This window comes from Bombus flavifrons, chromosome 11, assembly GCF_040668555.2.
Source record: "Bombus flavifrons isolate JBK064 chromosome 11, iyBomFlav1_principal, whole genome shotgun sequence".
Classification (NCBI taxonomy): Eukaryota; Metazoa; Arthropoda; class Insecta; order Hymenoptera; family Apidae; genus Bombus; species Bombus flavifrons.
In genome coordinates this window covers 8,813,108-8,830,637 of record NC_138452.1, presented here as the reverse complement: position 1 = coordinate 8,830,637, position 17,530 = coordinate 8,813,108, and the positions used below count along the sequence as shown (strand labels likewise).

Genomic DNA, 17,530 nt, shown 5'->3' with positions numbered 1-17,530 from the left:
AAAATATTTTTAATGATAGTCTCATTTCAACATTCGTTATTGAAGAAAATATTTAATATGAATGTGTCATGAAATATGTATTAGAGAATTTATATTTGATTGTAATGTATTATAGAAACGTCGTTGCTTTTTATTTAGTTTGAAGGAATGAGATGGTATTATTAACTACAAAATAGTTCGATAGGAAAGTCTTTTTATTCGCTAATGGATTACAGACTTTTTCTCGGATGAATGAAATAGGAACTTTCTCTAACTGTCGCTGATTCTCACACTAGCGCAACCAATTAGGTATTTAATTACTTTTGTTGCACATCGTATTCTCGACATCCTTAACGCGCTTCAAAAGCGGAATTTGTTTATCACTGATATATAAGGTATGATATATATCAGTGTTATTTATCACATTTAGTGATCCAGGGTAATTTCTCCTTGGCCTAAGGATGTGATGTGGTTTGTAATGACGTCTCTGGTCGTTTTTGGTCTGTGGTCACTAGATCTTCGACGAATGGGCCATTTAGTCTGGGTGCACACCGACGTCGAGCGACGTCCGTTGCGTGATATCCTTTGTAGAAATATATGTACTTATGTATGTTTATTATATACTAAAGTGACGCGCATTCTTAGTGTGAGCTCTTTAACATAAATACATATAATTCTACACAGACGTTACGCAACGGACGTCGGATTCGACGTTCGTGTTGTCTCGTCCGTAGAAACTTAGGATTAATGACTTTTGTGGATGCTATTGAGACTGATAACAAAACTTGAACAAAAAGATACATACAGATGAGACTAATTGAAGCGACACATAAAAAATAATTTTCTTAAAAATAGCTTTGCTGGCCCGTATATCACAAATCATATCGGATGTTGGCACACCAAAGGTTTTTAGTTGTACGTGTCTTTGGTCGCTACAAATTTAAGAATTTATATAAATTGATCTGACACAAACAAGTGGAGGTGAAAACACATTGCATGTGAAAACATCATTTAACACATTGCATACAATACAATACATACAATTGCACACATGTGTAGTGTAATATATTGATACAAATCATGAAATTACATCTTCGTGATTATATACATTACTTTGCATTTATTCAAAAAATAAAATTAAAATGCTAAGTATGTTACTTTTGTAAAAATGCACATAAATTAACTAATTCATAAGAAAGAAATCTGTGTAGTAGTAAATCAAAGGTTAAAAATACATGCACGATACGATTATATTGTGACAATTTCCTGTACCATATCTGTACAGCATCCGGAATTAAAGATTTCTAATTGGAACATGGAAATTCTGTAAGCATACTAATATATTTTAGTTAGTGCTTTTTACATAGAAAATTTTGTAAACATATTATAATTAGATATTGTATAAAATTAATAATAAATCATTTTTTCTTGTAAAGTTGGAATAATTTGATATAAATTGGATAAATTTTAATATAATCCTTTGTCCAATTTAATAACATCATTAATAGTATTCATTGTTTTATTCATGTCTTACTTTGTGACATGTATTTCATTCTTCAGTTTATCATAAGATTATAATATCCAGTCGAGTAAAATATTTGTAATGTACATGTTGTGTGACACTTTTTTTATGAATATATAAATATTTTTTATTTGGCTTGCATGTAGTATACGTTGTTAGATTCAAATAAATAGGATTTGAATACTGATCAATTCAATTCAAAATGGAAGAGGATGATGAAGAAATTTCTATACCATGGATACAAAAAGATAGAAATAATACATCTGAAGCAAGTCTTTATCGATCAATACCAAGTAATTTAAATGCAGAATCTATACAAACTTTGTATCAAAGTGTTCGTAATATCTCATCATTAAATAATGCTACAAGTATGAGTATGAATAGTATGCATAGCGCAATCTCCCTACAAGATATTGAGCGATCATATAATGATGATTTATCAACCCTTAATAATGGAACAACAATTGATGGTAGTTGTACAGATTTAAGGAATAGTAGAAGAAGTTCAAAATCGGTAAATTTATAACTTTTTATTTTTATTATATTTTTATAACTTTATTATTTATATTTAAAAATGAAACTGTGTTAATCATGAAATAATAATTGTTTTCTTCAGATTTCAAAATGTGGAACAGCTTTTAGTTTATATTTTCGTGACGAAGTTCGTACAATTGATTTTGTAATTGTTTGGGATGAGTACAATGTGGAAGCTCAAACATATCGCTGTACTGAATATAGACGTGTAAGTAAGTGTATAGTGAAGAAATAGTATTCTTTATTTAATATCTATTTTTAATTTTCAGGTATTTGAAAAGAATTTGGAGAAGGAAGGTTTACAGTTAGAATATGAACAGGCAGAACCGAACGGTCTTCATTTTATAAAAATTCATGCACCTCGAGAAGTACTAAGACGGTATGCTGAAATATTAAAACTTAGATTGCCAATGAAGGAATTACCTACCGTGTTAATTCCTGAAAATCGTAGTAACGCATTAATTAAAGAAGTCAATTCGTTATTCAAGAGAATTATGAAAAAATATTATGTAGACCAAACAATATTTCCAACTATGAGACATAATTTTACGGCTGTTTATAGCCGCGATAAAGAGTACTTATTCAGTTTGGACTCGCCAAACTTTTTTACTGCCGCAACACGTGCTAGAATTGTACAGTTCATTTTAGATAGAACCAGATTTACAGAAACCAAGGATGATGATTTTGCATTTGGGATAGAAAGGTTGATTTCGGAAAAAGCATACATAGCCGCATATCCTCTTCACGATGTAAGCCATATCTTTTTGTTTTTTTCTCCGCATTTTTCAGTTTTAAATTTATTGTAATAACTTCTATTTATGTCAAGTTATAGGTACATGCTTGTATTGTCTTTCTACATTATTAGTGTTGTTGTACAAGTAGGGACGGCTATATCGTAATATCAACAAACTTTATTGTTTTCCATTCGCTTATTTCGCGCAGTTTTTCACATTTCCAAAACATTGAATTATCCGTTGAAATCTTTAAAGGAAGAACGCCAATATATAATTTATGGTTTATCCTTTTGTTTCAAATGTAGTTATTCTATGTGGATTTATATTAAACAAAAAGCAGTTTATAGGATTTCCGTATTTTATCGTGTTTAATACGTTTTTATACATATATTTATATAGATAGACAAAGTATAGTTATTAAGGGTGAATTTTCAGGTATGTAAGTATACTGAGGTTTCTTGAACTTTTATTGTCCTTTTATTCATTATCATCTTCAATTTATATACGACAATAAACGTTTATGTTCGTATCTCCTTTTATCTGTAAAATTCCGTTAGCGATCGTAAGTGAATATTTCGTTAATACACCACATATGACTATTACTAAAAATGCTGAATTTATCTTGATTATAAAACAAGGACTAAAATATTTTATTGAGTAAATAACATTTTATACTTTTTACTATACATAAATTTAAGTAAATGTACATTTAAAAATTTTCATATTTCATGCAATATATATTTCAAACAAATTTAGATATAATTGAGATAAAAATTTATTTAGGACATGGTATTTTAATTAATAAAATTTTTTCTTATTTTTAGGGTGATTTACAAGCACCAGATTCTATGAGGTACCTTTTGTACAAAGAATGGGCATGTTTAAAAAAATGTCTTCACTATCAACCATTGGATTATGTCAAAGAATATTTTGGAGTAAAAATTGGACTTTACTTCGCTTGGCTCGGATTTTATACACATATGCTGATACCTGCTAGTATCGTAGGCCTTTTATGCTTCATATACAGTTGCGCGACTTTATATTCTAACGAACCAAGCGAAGATGTTTGTAATGGTAAGGGTATCATTCAAATGTGTCCCTTATGTGATCATTTTTGTGGATATTGGGATTTAAAAGAAACGTGCTTACACGCAAGAATTACGTATTTGTTTGATAATCCATCAACCGTGTTTTTTTCTATATTTATGTCATTATGGGGTATGTAATAGTATTTTTAATAGCTATACACATGCACAATGTAAGTTTCATTATTATCTTTATTATATTTTATTAGCTACATTGTTTTTGGAATTGTGGAAGAGGTATTCAGCAGAAATAACTCACAGATGGGATTTAACTGGTTTAGATGCTCAAGAGGAACATCCTCGTCCTCAGTACTTAGCACGTTTAGCACATATAAAAAAGAAATCGCTCAATATTATTACAAATACGGAAGAACCGAAAGTTCCCTTTTGGAAAATGAGAGTTCCCGCTACGATTCTCAGTTTTTCCGTCGTTTTGTTGCTGGTTTGTGAATATAGAATATGAAAAAGAAATGAATTTAATAATTACGATTTCTTTTCAAAAAATTTGCTTTTTATTTATGTTTTAAATTATAGATTGCAATAGCAATGGCAGCAGTGTTAGGTGTTGTTTTATATAGAATGTCTGTTTTAACCGCCTTAAGTGTTTATGGACATCCTATGGTAACAAGTTATGCAATATTATTTACAACAGCTACTGCAGCTAGCATTAATTTGTGCTGCATTATAGTATTTAATTGGGTCTATGTTTGGCTAGCTGAATATTTAACTGAGGTACTTTAATATCATAATAACGATATATCTTTTCCTCCGTTTTTAAAAATATTAAATTTTTCTTTTTATTTTTACAGATTGAACTGCTTCGAACTCAAACTGAATTTGATGATAGTTTAACATTAAAAATATATTTACTCGAATTTGTTAATTACTATGCTTCCATATTTTATATAGCATTTTTTAAAGGAAAATTCGTTGGTTATCCGGGAAATTATAATCGCTTTTTCGAATATCGACAAGAAGAATGTGGCCCTGGTGGCTGCCTTATGGAATTATGCATACAGTTAAGCATTATCATGATTGGCAAGCAGGCTATGAATACAATATTAGAAATGTTGTTTCCACTATTTTACAAATGGTTAAATACTTTAAAAGTACATGTTGGGATGAAGACAAAAGATGGGCAGAAAAAAGTTACTACTCGGAAATATCTTCAATGGATTAAGGATTATAAATTGGTGGAATGGGGTCCAAGAAGTTTATTTCCTGAGTATTTAGAAATGGGTAGCGGTATTATATTTTTAAAACTAGATATATGTATTTATATTGCCTATTTAAATTTTAATATTTTATATATTACAGTGTTACAATATGGATTTGTTACTATCTTTGTTGCTGCATTTCCGTTAGCACCATTTTTTGCACTGTTGAATAACGTTTTTGAAATGAGATTAGATGCCAAAAAGTTATTGACAATGTTCAGAAGGCCAGTTGGACAACGTGTTACAGATATAGGCATATGGTTTCGTATTCTTGATTCTATTTCTAAGTTATCAGTTATAACTAATGTAAGTTTGTATCTATCCATAAAATATTCTATATAAACAATATATAATTTTTTGTATACTTATAATTTGAACTTTTTAGGCGTTCATTATAGCTTTTACTTCTAATTTTATACCAAGACTAGTTTATCGAATAACTGTCTCTGATAATTATTCTCTGGAAGGATTTCTAGATCATTCTCTCTCCAAATTTAATACAAGTGACTTAAAAAATGGTACTGAACCATTTTTACCTTCTCACGAGCAGGTTGAAATATGTAGATATCCAGATTATAGGGAACCTCCTGAATCGCCAAACAAATATCAATATACAATTATGTTTTGGCACGTACTTGCAGCGAGACTTGCTTTTATTGTTGTATTTGAGGTATTGTTATATGATCAATGCAAATTTAAATTCAAAAATCAACTTTAACAGCTAACAAAATCAATCTTTTCCAGAATGTTGTTGCTTTGGTCATGATATTCGTGCGATGGTGTATCCCCGATATCCATCCAAAGTTAAGGGATAAAATTCGACGCGAGACGTATATAACTAATGAAATAATTATTCAACAAGAAGCACTTCGTGCTCGTGAAAGTTCCGCTAATGATGTAGAAACAAATCAACATATTACATTAAATGAAAACACGAATCGATGGAATAGAGTCATGAGAAATAGTTTATCTAATTCTGAATTTGATTTAGAAGTTCATGGAAGTCCTGTATCACCGACTAGTACACATTCACGAGTTGGTCCTGCCGCGTTATAACCATTTTGCAGACCAAATTAACGAAATCAATAGAAAGTAATAACTGTGATGCTAGTCACACCTACATATATTGGTTTCATTAATCTGATTTCCAAATGAATGTGTTTGAAGAAATTATTTAATAGAAATATATAAAAAGTATAACTAATATTAATAATAAAGAAAAATAAGAAAGATGATATTTAGATATATATAATAATAATTTATATATATGTTGATATTGAAGCTGTCATATATTTTTATGAATAATTATTTAAAAAGAAGGAAGTATTTTTATTATAACAAATTTTGATATTTTATATCTCTGTTAAAATATGTATGTGTATGTATATGGATCTTATACTATTATTCCTAACAAATGAAAATGAAGACTCATGACCTAACTTAAAGACATACATATATGAATATATTACATTATTCAGTCTTTTTTTATCTTTTATGCCAAATTATATATTTAATCCAGAAAAATGCGCGTAGTAATGTAATTTATTTATTCACTTATTATTGCATCTTTCATAAATTACATTTTTGTTATTGTATTATTTCAAAGTTTAATTCCATAGACATAATTGATAAAGCTTCCTCTAAAAGTTCCTGTAAGCGATATTATATTCTAATATATGGATTTACTTCTTAAGAATAAATTAATTATTCTACATTTATGCACAATATAGCAATTAACTATTAACTGTTAAGTAACAATGAGGTTTCTTAATATTATGATAATGTGTATTGTTGATATTATAGTAACATCTACCTCTACTTGATTACAAAATTTTCCCATAATTTTCATAAACTTTGTAATATTTTTAAATATATGCAATTAAAATATACATTTTGATACAGTTGTTATATTTAATAAGGATAGATATGTAATACTTTTATGAATGTATGCAATTTTTACATCATACATGTGTAACTTAAATAAAGAGCCGTCAAATAATATAAAAGGCAATTAAAATAAATAAAATCTTGAATTAAAGTATATAAACATTTTCATATATACAATGAAAATTTTGAATTTTGTAAGTTTAAAGTGATATAATTTTATTATTATCCTATTATCAAAAGTGTTGTATCGCAGAGGGCGATATCATAGAATCGGTATTGAGAATACCACATTACCCTATTCTCAGTCATTCCGAATATTTGATTTAAAAAAATTTACATTTATTTTTTACTAAGCATTAAAGGAGATCTGACATAATTTATTACATGATTTTAATGTGAATTCTTATGCAAATAGTAAAAATTAAATTCTAACAAAAATGGGAACTGTTCATGCGAAGGTACACGCTTATTATTAGAAAATTACAGAATAACCTAAAATTAAAACCATTAATTTGCTGCATGAGTAATTTCTAATAATAATTTTTAACATCATTATTTTAAATTTAATAATTGTGCTAAATGTTCTATTAAATTTGAGCATTCCTTTCTTTATTATACAGGTTGTCATTGTACATTTAGTGAATTTTTGCAAGTTACTATTTAATTAAATTTTGTCCGTTAACGTTTCGCGTGTTTTGTCATTTCAGGAATCAAATATGTTTAGAAATATAAACGAATCTTCAAATAATGAAAGACAAAATTTCAAAAAAGATAATCCTGTAAGTAATATACATATATTTTGACTTAAAATTTATCCAATACAGATGCAATATTTTAAATATATTTTTTATGATTAACGATCTTTCTTAGTCTTCACACATTCATGAGAAGATGAATTTACTTGAAAAAAGGAAAGAGAAATCCATTGATCTTCATTCAGTGAAGGTACACTCATTAATATAAACATAAAACATTTGTTTTATTTATATAAATTATTAATTTCTAAATCTTGATATTTTGTAAACTAGGCAAGAGTTGATAGAATACATGTAGATGGACTCATGAGAACAAAAGATGACATAATAAAAGCCCAAGTAACAGAATTGTTTAAAGCTAAAGATTTTTATGATATTATTTTGCGCGCCTATAAAGTGAGAGAAAAATTGCAAGGTTTAGGATGTTTTGGGAATATTGGAATTTACATTGATACCAGTCAAGGTCCTCATGCTACCCCAGAAGGCGTTGAAGTGGGTCTATATAATTACACACTAATTCAACAAAAAATAAGTAATTTCTCAGATTTAATTCATTCCAGTTCACTCATGAATCATTTCTCTAAAAGTTAGCATATATTTGTATGAGAGACTTTAAATCACGTTCTTTTTCAGGTCACTTTTATGGTACATGAAATGAGACGTCTAACAGGTGGAATTAGCACTATGGTTGGAAATAATGAGGGTTCAGTTATTATTCAAGGAAAAGCACCCAATTTATTTGGAAGAGGAGAACGTCTTCAGATGGAATACTCTTATGGTTCAAAAAGTTCAACTAATATAAGTATATCTGTTGTTAAACCATTTATAGGCAGTTGGCCTCATAAAGTGTATGTAAAATTGTTCCATTTTAAAGATTAATGTTATAAATTACAGTTAATATATAATTCAACTTTTTTTACAGATTAACTGGCAGTGTGTTTAATACATCAAATACGTTTCCATGGTCTGGTTTTAGTCAACGTGATAAAGGTTTATTATTAGATATTGCTTTTAACACAGATGGGGCAGGTATACTGAAGCATAATTTACAATATGAAGCTACATATAGGGAGATTATTTCGTCCAAACAAACGTCGTTTCGCGTTAGGGAACAATGTGGTCCAAATTTGAAATCTGCACTGCGACATATTTGTTCCATCGATAAAAGGGATTCGTTAATATTTCCTACTACGGGAAGTCTTATACAATTTTCAACAGAAGTAGCTGGTCTCGGAGGAGATATTGGATTTGTTAAAAATGAACTTATCATGCAAACTAATTGGACGCCTCATGAATATGCAGCAAGTATTTTTTAACTCAGAATTAGATTAGACTTTTGAATGATTTATCTTCTGTACAATTTGTCTGATTATAGAAATTTCATTAGACCTTTCAGCTGGGTTTTCAATCTGGATTGCTCCGAGGAATCAGCAATGATATGAAAATAAATATCGCCGATCAATTTTTCTTGGGTGGACCATTGAATCTTAGAGGATTCGATATGAGAGGTTGTGGACCTCGTCACGATGGAAATTCAATTGGAGGCGATGTATATTGGGCACTTGCGCTTCATTTATACACACCACTGCCATTTAGACCCGGTCGTCACGGTTTCGGTGATTTGTTCAAGTTACATGGTTTCATCAATGGTGGAAATGTATCAAATTTCACTTTCAAATTTGGTACGACATTAAAAATTTTGAAATATCTTTTTTTATCTTCATTTTCAATCATCTGTGAAGTTACAAAAATAAGTAATTTTTTGTTATTTGCAGCAAATGATTATAAGGAAAATATGAAAATTTTTAAAGAAAATGTTCGTTGTGCAGTTGGCGGGGGTATTGCGATGCAACTTGAAAATATAGCGAGAGTAGAATTAAATTTAGTTATGCCTTTGTTATTTATCAGAAGCGATGTATTGCAACAATTTCAGTTCGGGCTTGGATTGCAGTACTTATAAATAACTTTCTGCAATAGTAAATTGTATATTCTATACTATTTTTATGTCAATCGTACGCATTTAATGTAAAATAAATTACAATTATAAATTTATTATTCTTATGAAGAATAAATTCTAATGCCATTAGAGATAGGTATCAGCAAAAAGCATTTCAAATAAGAGCTAATTCAAACGTATTTTCGGAATTTTTTTACATTTTATTATATTACAATTGTTTACATAAGATGAGCACATATATTTCCTAGTTTGCATCAAGTACGAAACCAACTACAATTTTCTGCGAAAAGTCAGCGATTACATCAAAGTATGATGAATCAGTTTATTATAATGCATACTTGTTTGAAATGAATGATTACATAGTATGGTTTGTCTATATTTTTTAATATTTAAGTGTAATCAATAATAAATAAAATATAAATAAAATGCATATGTTATTTTCCAATATCAGATGTTATCAAGGACATATTTTGCAGAATTGGATTTACTTATAGACTTTTATCTTTCGTGAATTGATAGTCTAAATGTGAATTGTTGTGACAGACAGCGCCCCTGCGATAAATGAGTTATAAATGACCCACGCAGTAACCAGTTGAAAATGGCCGCTTAGAAGTTATAGTTCAAATGTGTGTTATAATAATGCGTCATTTTACAATGGAACCCTCCGGAATTATTAAAGAATTAAAGCGAAATATTGTATCTGAAGTAACGAAGTTTGTCGAATACCCATTGTTAAAGCATAGAAAGTGTGGTACAGGAAAAAATCAGTTGTCATATTGCGAACAAAATATCCTACGTGATTGTGGTTGTCGCGATTGTGGAGGCTATCTTTGTTGTATGTTGAGTGAAAGAAAATAATATCTTGTAAAATTGTTTTATCATGTTTAATATTAAAATTATAATGATGCCGTTACGATCATACGGAAGTAATCTGAGTAATTCTTCAAATTTGGATATGCCGTTATTTAATAATCTATTATCTTAATTAATATTTGGAGTGTGTGCGATAAATTCACGATGTCCCTATCGTGATTATAAACGTTATATATATTGATTTCAAGCGTGTTTTTGAAAATGCAAAAATGGAATATGACACTTTTTGTCAATTAATTAAATATTGAGCATCGAAATGATAAAATTACATATATTTTAAAATATGAATTCCTTTTTACATTGGAAATTAATATACATAATTTATTGAAAATCTAACGATCATGATTATCGAATGTTTTCTTGTAAAGTTTTAGAAAACATTTGATAATTTGCAAAATTTGACATGTTGTCATTTTGTCATGTTATAATCAAGTTTAAATTTATTTATTAATAATTAGCAGCTTTTAGCATTTTAGAAACACTGTTTAAAAATGGTTTGCTAACTATGAAAGATAACTATAATATTATTGCTTTTACAGTTAGCAAACCATTTTTAATCAATATTTCTAAAATGCTAAATTTGATTTTGCAGCTAAGCAAAGAAGATTTATGAGAACAGGAAGAGGCTGTCGAAAAGTACCATTGTGTTGAATAATGTATGTATAATTAAATGTATATCATATGATAGTTCAAAAGTCTGAGTTTGTTTTTTAAATTCAATGTTTTTTTTTAGCAGAAATTTTGCTTCATTGTTAAGCATGTGTTCTATGCAGACTTTACCTGCAGATACAACAATGGAAAAAATGTATTCGATGAACGATACATTGAATGGACACACAAACATGCATAGCCCAAAGAAAGAAAACATGTTTCACAGTGTCCTCAATGCTTTGAACGTACTTTGGGGACAATTTTCTAAAGTTCCTGCTTCATTCATAGCAAGTATTAATTATCCGTTGTCTGTAACAGTTGTAAACAATGAAATTTCACACGACTTTTTTAAGAATCTGACAGATAAAAGAAAGCCATTAAATACCGATAATGTGTACATCTCCAATGGTGAGATCAAAGAATCTTTAGATGTTGTCGAGAGCATTCATGATGATGTATTTGATGAAAAAAAATCATACATATGCAAAATTTTTAATAAAAATACAAAAGATAATTTAAAATTTAGCTATGAATATATTGGTAGCAAGAACAAAGATGCAGAGAGATCTGACGAAAAGGAATCAGTCATTCATAAAGATGTTAGATGTAATACAAATAATTGTAATTATTTAATATCACTTCAAAATTCGTATAAAACAAGTGAGGAGGAATTGTTTGAATACATTTGTTCTGATATAAACACAAAGGAAATGAGTGCTATGGAAAATTGTTATAATTTTGAAGACACATACAGTAAGGATATGTCCAATAAAAAACAATGTTTTAATTGCATTAGTAACAGTGTGGATGATAAGATTATTGTAAATAAGGAAAACTCTTGTTCAACACCTAGTACAAATGCATTAAATACACAGATAGTTCAACAAGCTGCAGTCCCTAATTTGTTCACAAATATGTTGCAAAAAGTCATTAGCAGTGTAACAGATAGATTTTGTAAAACAGACCTTGTTGAATCAGACTTGGGTCCAAAACGATCATTCTCACCGAGGCAACGGAGGAAACTTAATATAGTGGCAAAAGGTCGAGGACGGGGACGAGCAAAGTCGCAGCTTAGGCGTTCTGGAGTCAGCCAAACGAGACACAGAAAGGAACGTACTAAACATGATATTAGAGTAGATATAGAAAACGATTTTAAATGCTGGCAAGAACTTGACGAGTATGATATAACAGAAATTCAGAAAACAGAAGAATCAGGAAATTTATATTTAGGTGAAGCTACAGTAGATACTGTACAATATATTATAGAAGAGACAGTGAGTCCTCTAACATATACGTTTGCCGATGTAGAGCCCAAAATTCAGAAACAAAAAACATGCAGAAACATTAATTGTGGTATATCTAGATTTTCTGCAAAAATGAGAAGTATACTCGAATGTCCAAAACAAACAGATACCTTTGATCACAATTTTGTTGAAAACAGATACGATTTGCAAAAGAATACATTTCGACCACGTTTAATATCAGAAAGTTCTATTGACTCAGAAGATAGTTATTGCATAGTATTTGAGACTGGTTCCGAAGTAACTTGCAAAAGTGATCTTGAATATAGCGAAGACAGTGAAGAGAGCGATGTAGATCAAACAAACGAAGATGAAAAAATATTCAAAGATGAAATATCTGTATCTCCGATTCAAAAAGTAATTAATCGTTTACAACTTAAACTTTTTCTATTACAATTTTGTGAATTACCGCTTATTAAAACTTTTATTGTAAAATTTTTGTTATAGGTAAAATTTAATTTGAATCCAGTAATTCATATAATGGTGCATTGGGACTATGCATACCGTGCAGCTCGAAAAGGTCCATGGGAAGAAATGGCGAGAGATAGAGAACGATTTAGAGGCCGAATAAATTCTATAGAACGTATTCTTAGTCCTATATTAACAGTACAGCACAGAACTCATATTTGGCATGAGCGATTTACACTTACTGAATAAAGTTGATATTCACCGTTCCTTCAAGGTAACTGTATCATTCAAAATTAATATCATATAAGATAGAAGAAGAGATGATGTATTAAAGAAAAAGAAAATATATATAATAAGTCTTCTAGGATGACAAAATAGGCTGTGAGTTACTAGTGTTCGATGTTAAATTGTAATGTTAAATTGCAATATATTGGATCCATTCGTGATGGAAATAAATTTTGTTCTCTGGTATTATCTATATTGATTGGTGTACTCTACATACTTGTTTTCACTACAAATTTATAAATCTATAAGCTGTAAATTCTTATTATTGGTTAGTTTGTTGCATATGTAAGCATATCAACAAGTGCTAAATTTTATGTCCTACTAGACATGGAAATTTCATATTGGATCATTTAATATAATTTGAGAAGAATGGAAACTTAAGTTATATATGCGTTTCTCTATTAATATTTCTCAAATATCTGATAACTATTAATAAATAGCATAAGGTAACAGACTATATATATGTAAATAATGCATACATATATATTCTTGGTTAAATTATTTCATCTTATTTATCTAATCTATGAAATATGAAATTGAATTATATGTTAGTCATTAAATATATAAATAGATATCATTTTCGTTGTATGACAGAAAAATAAATTATCGAAAGTTACTAGTTATTCATGTTTCTTATATTTAATATACATCATTTCTTCATCTGTGCAACTATTTTGTAATAAAGTCGAGACTTTTTCATAACATTTCCAACAATGTAACTATAAAATATGTACATTTTTTAAATACGAGATTAAGTCACATAAAATTACACGTAATTGTGGCAATTTTGTTATACGTGTAATAGAGATTTAATTCTGTATGATATAATTAAATCCATTTCAAGTGGATATTAAATATTAAGTATAAATATAAAATGCTTGATATAATTACTCTTTTCTACTAATTTAGATAATAAAAAATTAGTAAATGTAAATCAGAAATGTCCACTCAATTTCGTTTTCAAATACGCAGCTTACGCACATCTGCCTTATTTATTAATATGCATTATTTATCTTTCATCTTTTTATTAGAAAGATTTCTTATCATAATTTTATTTAAGAATCTGAATATTTCTCATGGGTAACTATTTTATCGCGAATATTGGAATTAGAAAAAAATTATAACAAGGGAAAGCTACAATAAGTTAGGAATTGAAATTCACAATCAGATCAAGATGGTATAAGATAAATTCTATTTCAGTTTTAATCATTATCTAATATCATATGTATTTATTTGTATCTAAAGATTTTATTTTTGATTGTAATTATATTAAATATGTATAGAAGACATTAACGAAAATATTTAATAAATAAATATTCAACTTATGTTCAAGTATATATTTGCATAAATAATGCATATTTTGTTCATAATTCAATCGAATGAACATAAATTTGTTTTTAATGCTTTTGAAGAAACGTTAATTTATAAGTTTAGTTTCTGATAAATTTATTTTGGACTAGGACAAAGAAAATTCTCCTTGCTAAACTTGTTGTGTACTGTTAGTAATATTTAAAATCAATTAGCAATTATTCTGCGTGTACATAACAAAAGTCAATGATATGTGTGACGCTATACGAAAAATCTGTATAATTAAATTATAATCTACTTTATAATAATCTTTTACTTACACTTATTTAACAACTTCTTTCCATTAGTTTAGAAATTATTTTAAGTTCTAATATGTAACATTACAAAAAAGGAGACCCGATCTTTACGTACGTAATTGCCTATGTCTAACTTTTATCGAGGAAAATTGAAATAGTATTTTCACTTTGGAAATCAGAGTAATATTACGTATGTATTTAGTATATAAATATATGTATATATTCGATTGAATAAACCATTAAAAACTAAACTATTTTACTATGGCTTATGAGATGTTTGGCCTGAAAAATTTTCGGCACCTGTTTAGTAAAAGTAACTTTCACTGTATATATGATACCCACTAACAGGAGTAAAGCTTCAACTAACATTTCACGATTCTGATTAACGTAATTTTCCAACAAACACCATTAGAAAAGGCTAGATATTACCAAAATAAAATCTGACTCATGTAACAGAACAACAAACGCTTTGGTATGAGATTTTATCATTTAATTTTGGTCAGATACCAAATATGTATATACGTTTGCTGGTTTGGATTTCGATGCACTTCTTATTATCACTAACATGACGTTATTAATTGCATATGCCAATGAGGGAGGACTGACAATGGTTCCGACACATTATTAGAGCCCCTGTCATGAGTAACTTGAGAAGTTTCTCAGAGTCTAACAATGAATGTAATAATACAATCCGAATTATGCCAAGGGCAAGTTACATGACTATAGAGTGCTTGATTGGTGGTCAGAAAATTAACGTTGCAGTTACGGATCCCGCTTCTTAATTGCCTACGGGTTGTCCTACGAATTCATTTTGAAGAACAATATCGTTTCGACACTGTAGCGTTTGGTTCCGATGGAACGGACACGATGGATATTTCTAACAGTACCGATACTTTCATGGCTAATGTACAGATGGTTCATTACAGTTTTTTTAATTAGACAATATTTACTTTTTTACTAAACTATTTCCTTTTTTATTTCTTTTTTTGTAAGAAATCAAGTGTTGTGTTTAAACCAATGATTCACAAATGAACGTGAAAGTGAATTACTAATGATGTCTAAATTAATTACTAACGTTAGAAAATTAGAAATACTAATGGTCATTCCAAGTAAAGTAATACGTATCATCAAAGGCGCAGCCTTGGCAGTAGAAATAATAAGAGTGGAATAGTTTTATCCTTCAGCTGTTATATCTTTCTGACATTGAAGAATAGAAAAATATCTCGTGGGAAAGTTCCGTTGTTGTTCGTTCTATTCCACAGAAAATGATGTATTTTATCGTAATCTGTGCAGGTGCACTTTTTATTTGCGATAGATTTCTCGCGATTGGATAAGAAGGATACGCTCGAAAGATATCGAATTACATTTAATTACCGCGAGCGTATTAGTCTCAGTATAGTTATGTTCCTGGAAGTTCGTTTCTTTACTAGGGTTCCGTTTCGTGCGCCGTTTAATGAATTATGACTCCATGGAATTGAATTACAACTACAGCATTAGAAATTTTGATCCTTTGCTGCGCTTTCTTTGTTCATAAGGTATAGCGAGGGTGATATAATGAAGAAACCTATTAAGCAGTAGAAGCGTAATGTGTTGCTCGAAGTGGTTAAATGATTTAACGCCTGTAGAATGAATGAAAACATGAGATAACGGAATATACCCGTGTTATATCGTAGGTATTCTAGTCGGCATTTCATTTATGCAGGACGTTTCCCTGAAACCTCAAATATATTTTTCAACACATTTTCATTAGGATTAATTCTATACAAAGTTTCTCAGGAAACAAATATCAGAGAAAGAGAAATTCCTTAGGAAATAAATGTAAAGGGAATTTCTCAAGAAATGAATAGTAGAGAAGTGTAATAGAATTCGCTCAATATGTGTGAATCAAATCTGTATAAAAAATTTCTTATAGAAATTAAGATTTAATTGAAGCAAGAGATTACGATCTCTGCAATTTTATTAGTAGATACATAATTTACAAGATCAAGTAAAATGACGACAAATACGATGACAACGACTCGCAACAGTATATTCATCATTGTCCAGGAAACGTGTCAAACATCTGCAGTGAAAAGAGCACTGAGGAGAGAAGGTGAACCGGAAGAGGATGGGCACGATTTTAACTGGATGGCTGGCGCAATAGAGAGGGCTACACCACGGACCATTGCAACACTGTAGTTTCTCGATGCGATGTAGAACGCGATGTGTTGTTGACACAACGTTGACAAACGTCGACCCTTGGTCAAATGATGAGTCGTTCGATTGCAAAAATACGAAATTATCCGGTGTCCGCTTCTTGGCTTTACGCTACGAAATTATTAAATTTTACAGAATTATCAGTAATTGCAATTAATTGCCAACGCAATTAATGTGGCCAATAACAGATAATGATACTAATAAAGTTCAAGGGAAGTTTCCTCAGTTGATGTCTATTTCTGTCTGACAACAGTAAACTTCAATTGTGTATCGCGAAAAATGAATTAGTAAACAAAGATATGATAATTCTTAAATAAAGAAATAGTGAGTAATTATTTAAAATGTTGGACAAGGAGAAGTATATATTATACTAGTCAGTTAAATGAATTCTCAGGTACGATATCATGCTTCTTATGCATCTACGAAAATAGTAAATCATATCGATAACGTAAGGATACTCTTTACATCCCAATAAAAACAATTTGTTATACAATTGAGCGTTTTTCTTTCTCTTTGTATATTGTTCGATATATTTCATAATC

At 29.3% G+C, this 17,530-nt stretch overlaps 3 protein-coding genes across 7 annotated transcripts; all 3 read left to right on the top strand.

Moving 5' to 3' along the window:
- Positions 1-328: 328 nt before the first annotated feature.
- Positions 329-7,417, top strand: subdued (anoctamin 1). 3 transcript variants are annotated; one of them, XM_069124187.1, is made up of 11 exons: positions 329-1,305; positions 1,648-2,015; positions 2,118-2,243; positions 2,305-2,784; positions 3,594-3,987; positions 4,064-4,296; positions 4,389-4,586; positions 4,664-5,099; positions 5,172-5,377; positions 5,457-5,741; positions 5,816-7,417. In XM_069124187.1, exons 2-11 carry the CDS (start codon positions 1,704-1,706, stop codon positions 6,125-6,127), a joined length of 2,982 nt encoding a protein of 993 aa, XP_068980288.1. In that variant the 5' UTR covers positions 329-1,305; positions 1,648-1,703; the 3' UTR covers positions 6,128-7,417. The 3 variants fall into 3 exon arrangements, with proteins under 3 accessions (XP_068980288.1, XP_068980290.1, XP_068980289.1); XM_069124189.1 differs by having other exon boundaries at positions 330-1,305; positions 1,711-2,015; XM_069124188.1 differs by having other exon boundaries at positions 330-1,305; positions 4,664-5,093.
- Positions 7,277-10,508, top strand: LOC138185317 (sorting and assembly machinery component 50 homolog). Of its 2 annotated transcripts, none has more exons than XM_069124192.1 (8): positions 7,277-7,416; positions 7,666-7,737; positions 7,829-7,903; positions 7,987-8,205; positions 8,347-8,561; positions 8,636-9,014; positions 9,101-9,395; positions 9,489-10,508. In XM_069124192.1, exons 1-8 carry the CDS (start codon positions 7,396-7,398, stop codon positions 9,671-9,673), a joined length of 1,461 nt encoding a protein of 486 aa, XP_068980293.1. In that variant the 5' UTR covers positions 7,277-7,395; the 3' UTR covers positions 9,674-10,508. The 2 variants fall into 2 exon arrangements, with proteins under 2 accessions (XP_068980293.1, XP_068980294.1); XM_069124193.1 differs by lacking the exon at positions 7,277-7,416 and adding an exon at positions 7,520-7,578 and having other exon boundaries at positions 9,489-9,765.
- On the top strand, positions 10,377-17,481 carry PPP1R15 (Protein phosphatase 1 regulatory subunit 15). 2 transcript variants are annotated; one of them, XM_069124190.1, is made up of 5 exons: positions 10,377-10,505; positions 11,136-11,199; positions 11,280-12,852; positions 12,943-13,177; positions 16,839-17,481. In XM_069124190.1, exons 3-4 carry the CDS (start codon positions 11,302-11,304, stop codon positions 13,150-13,152), a joined length of 1,761 nt encoding a protein of 586 aa, XP_068980291.1. In that variant the 5' UTR covers positions 10,377-10,505; positions 11,136-11,199; positions 11,280-11,301; the 3' UTR covers positions 13,153-13,177; positions 16,839-17,481. The 2 variants fall into 2 exon arrangements, with proteins under 2 accessions (XP_068980291.1, XP_068980292.1); XM_069124191.1 differs by having other exon boundaries at positions 11,277-12,852.
- The last annotated feature ends 49 nt before the right edge of the window (positions 17,482-17,530 follow it).

What these genes read in the sequence shown, in the direction of transcription:
- LOC138185317 (XM_069124192.1), top strand. Translation starts at nt 7,396, where the DNA reads ATGGGAACTGTTCATGCGAAG. An exon ending in ATTTCAAAAAAGATAATCCT is followed by an intron (nt 7,738 to 7,828) that starts GTAAGTAATATA and finishes GATCTTTCTTAG; the next exon opens with TCTTCACACATTCATGAGAA. An exon ending in TTGATCTTCATTCAGTGAAG is followed by an intron (nt 7,904 to 7,986) that starts GTACACTCATTA and finishes TTTGTAAACTAG; the next exon opens with GCAAGAGTTGATAGAATACA.
- PPP1R15 (XM_069124190.1), top strand. Translation starts at nt 11,302, where the DNA reads ATGTGTTCTATGCAGACTTTACCTGCAGATACAACAATGGAAAAAATG. An exon ending in CTGTATCTCCGATTCAAAAA is followed by an intron (nt 12,853 to 12,942) that starts GTAATTAATCGT and finishes TTTTTGTTATAG; the next exon opens with GTAAAATTTAATTTGAATCC.
- subdued (XM_069124187.1), top strand. Translation starts at nt 1,704, where the DNA reads ATGGAAGAGGATGATGAAGAAATTTCTATACCATGGATACAAAAAGAT. An exon ending in CCGCATATCCTCTTCACGAT is followed by an intron (nt 2,785 to 3,593) that starts GTAAGCCATATC and finishes TCTTATTTTTAG; the next exon opens with GGTGATTTACAAGCACCAGA. An exon ending in TATATTTATGTCATTATGGG is followed by an intron (nt 3,988 to 4,063) that starts GTATGTAATAGT and finishes ATATTTTATTAG; the next exon opens with CTACATTGTTTTTGGAATTG.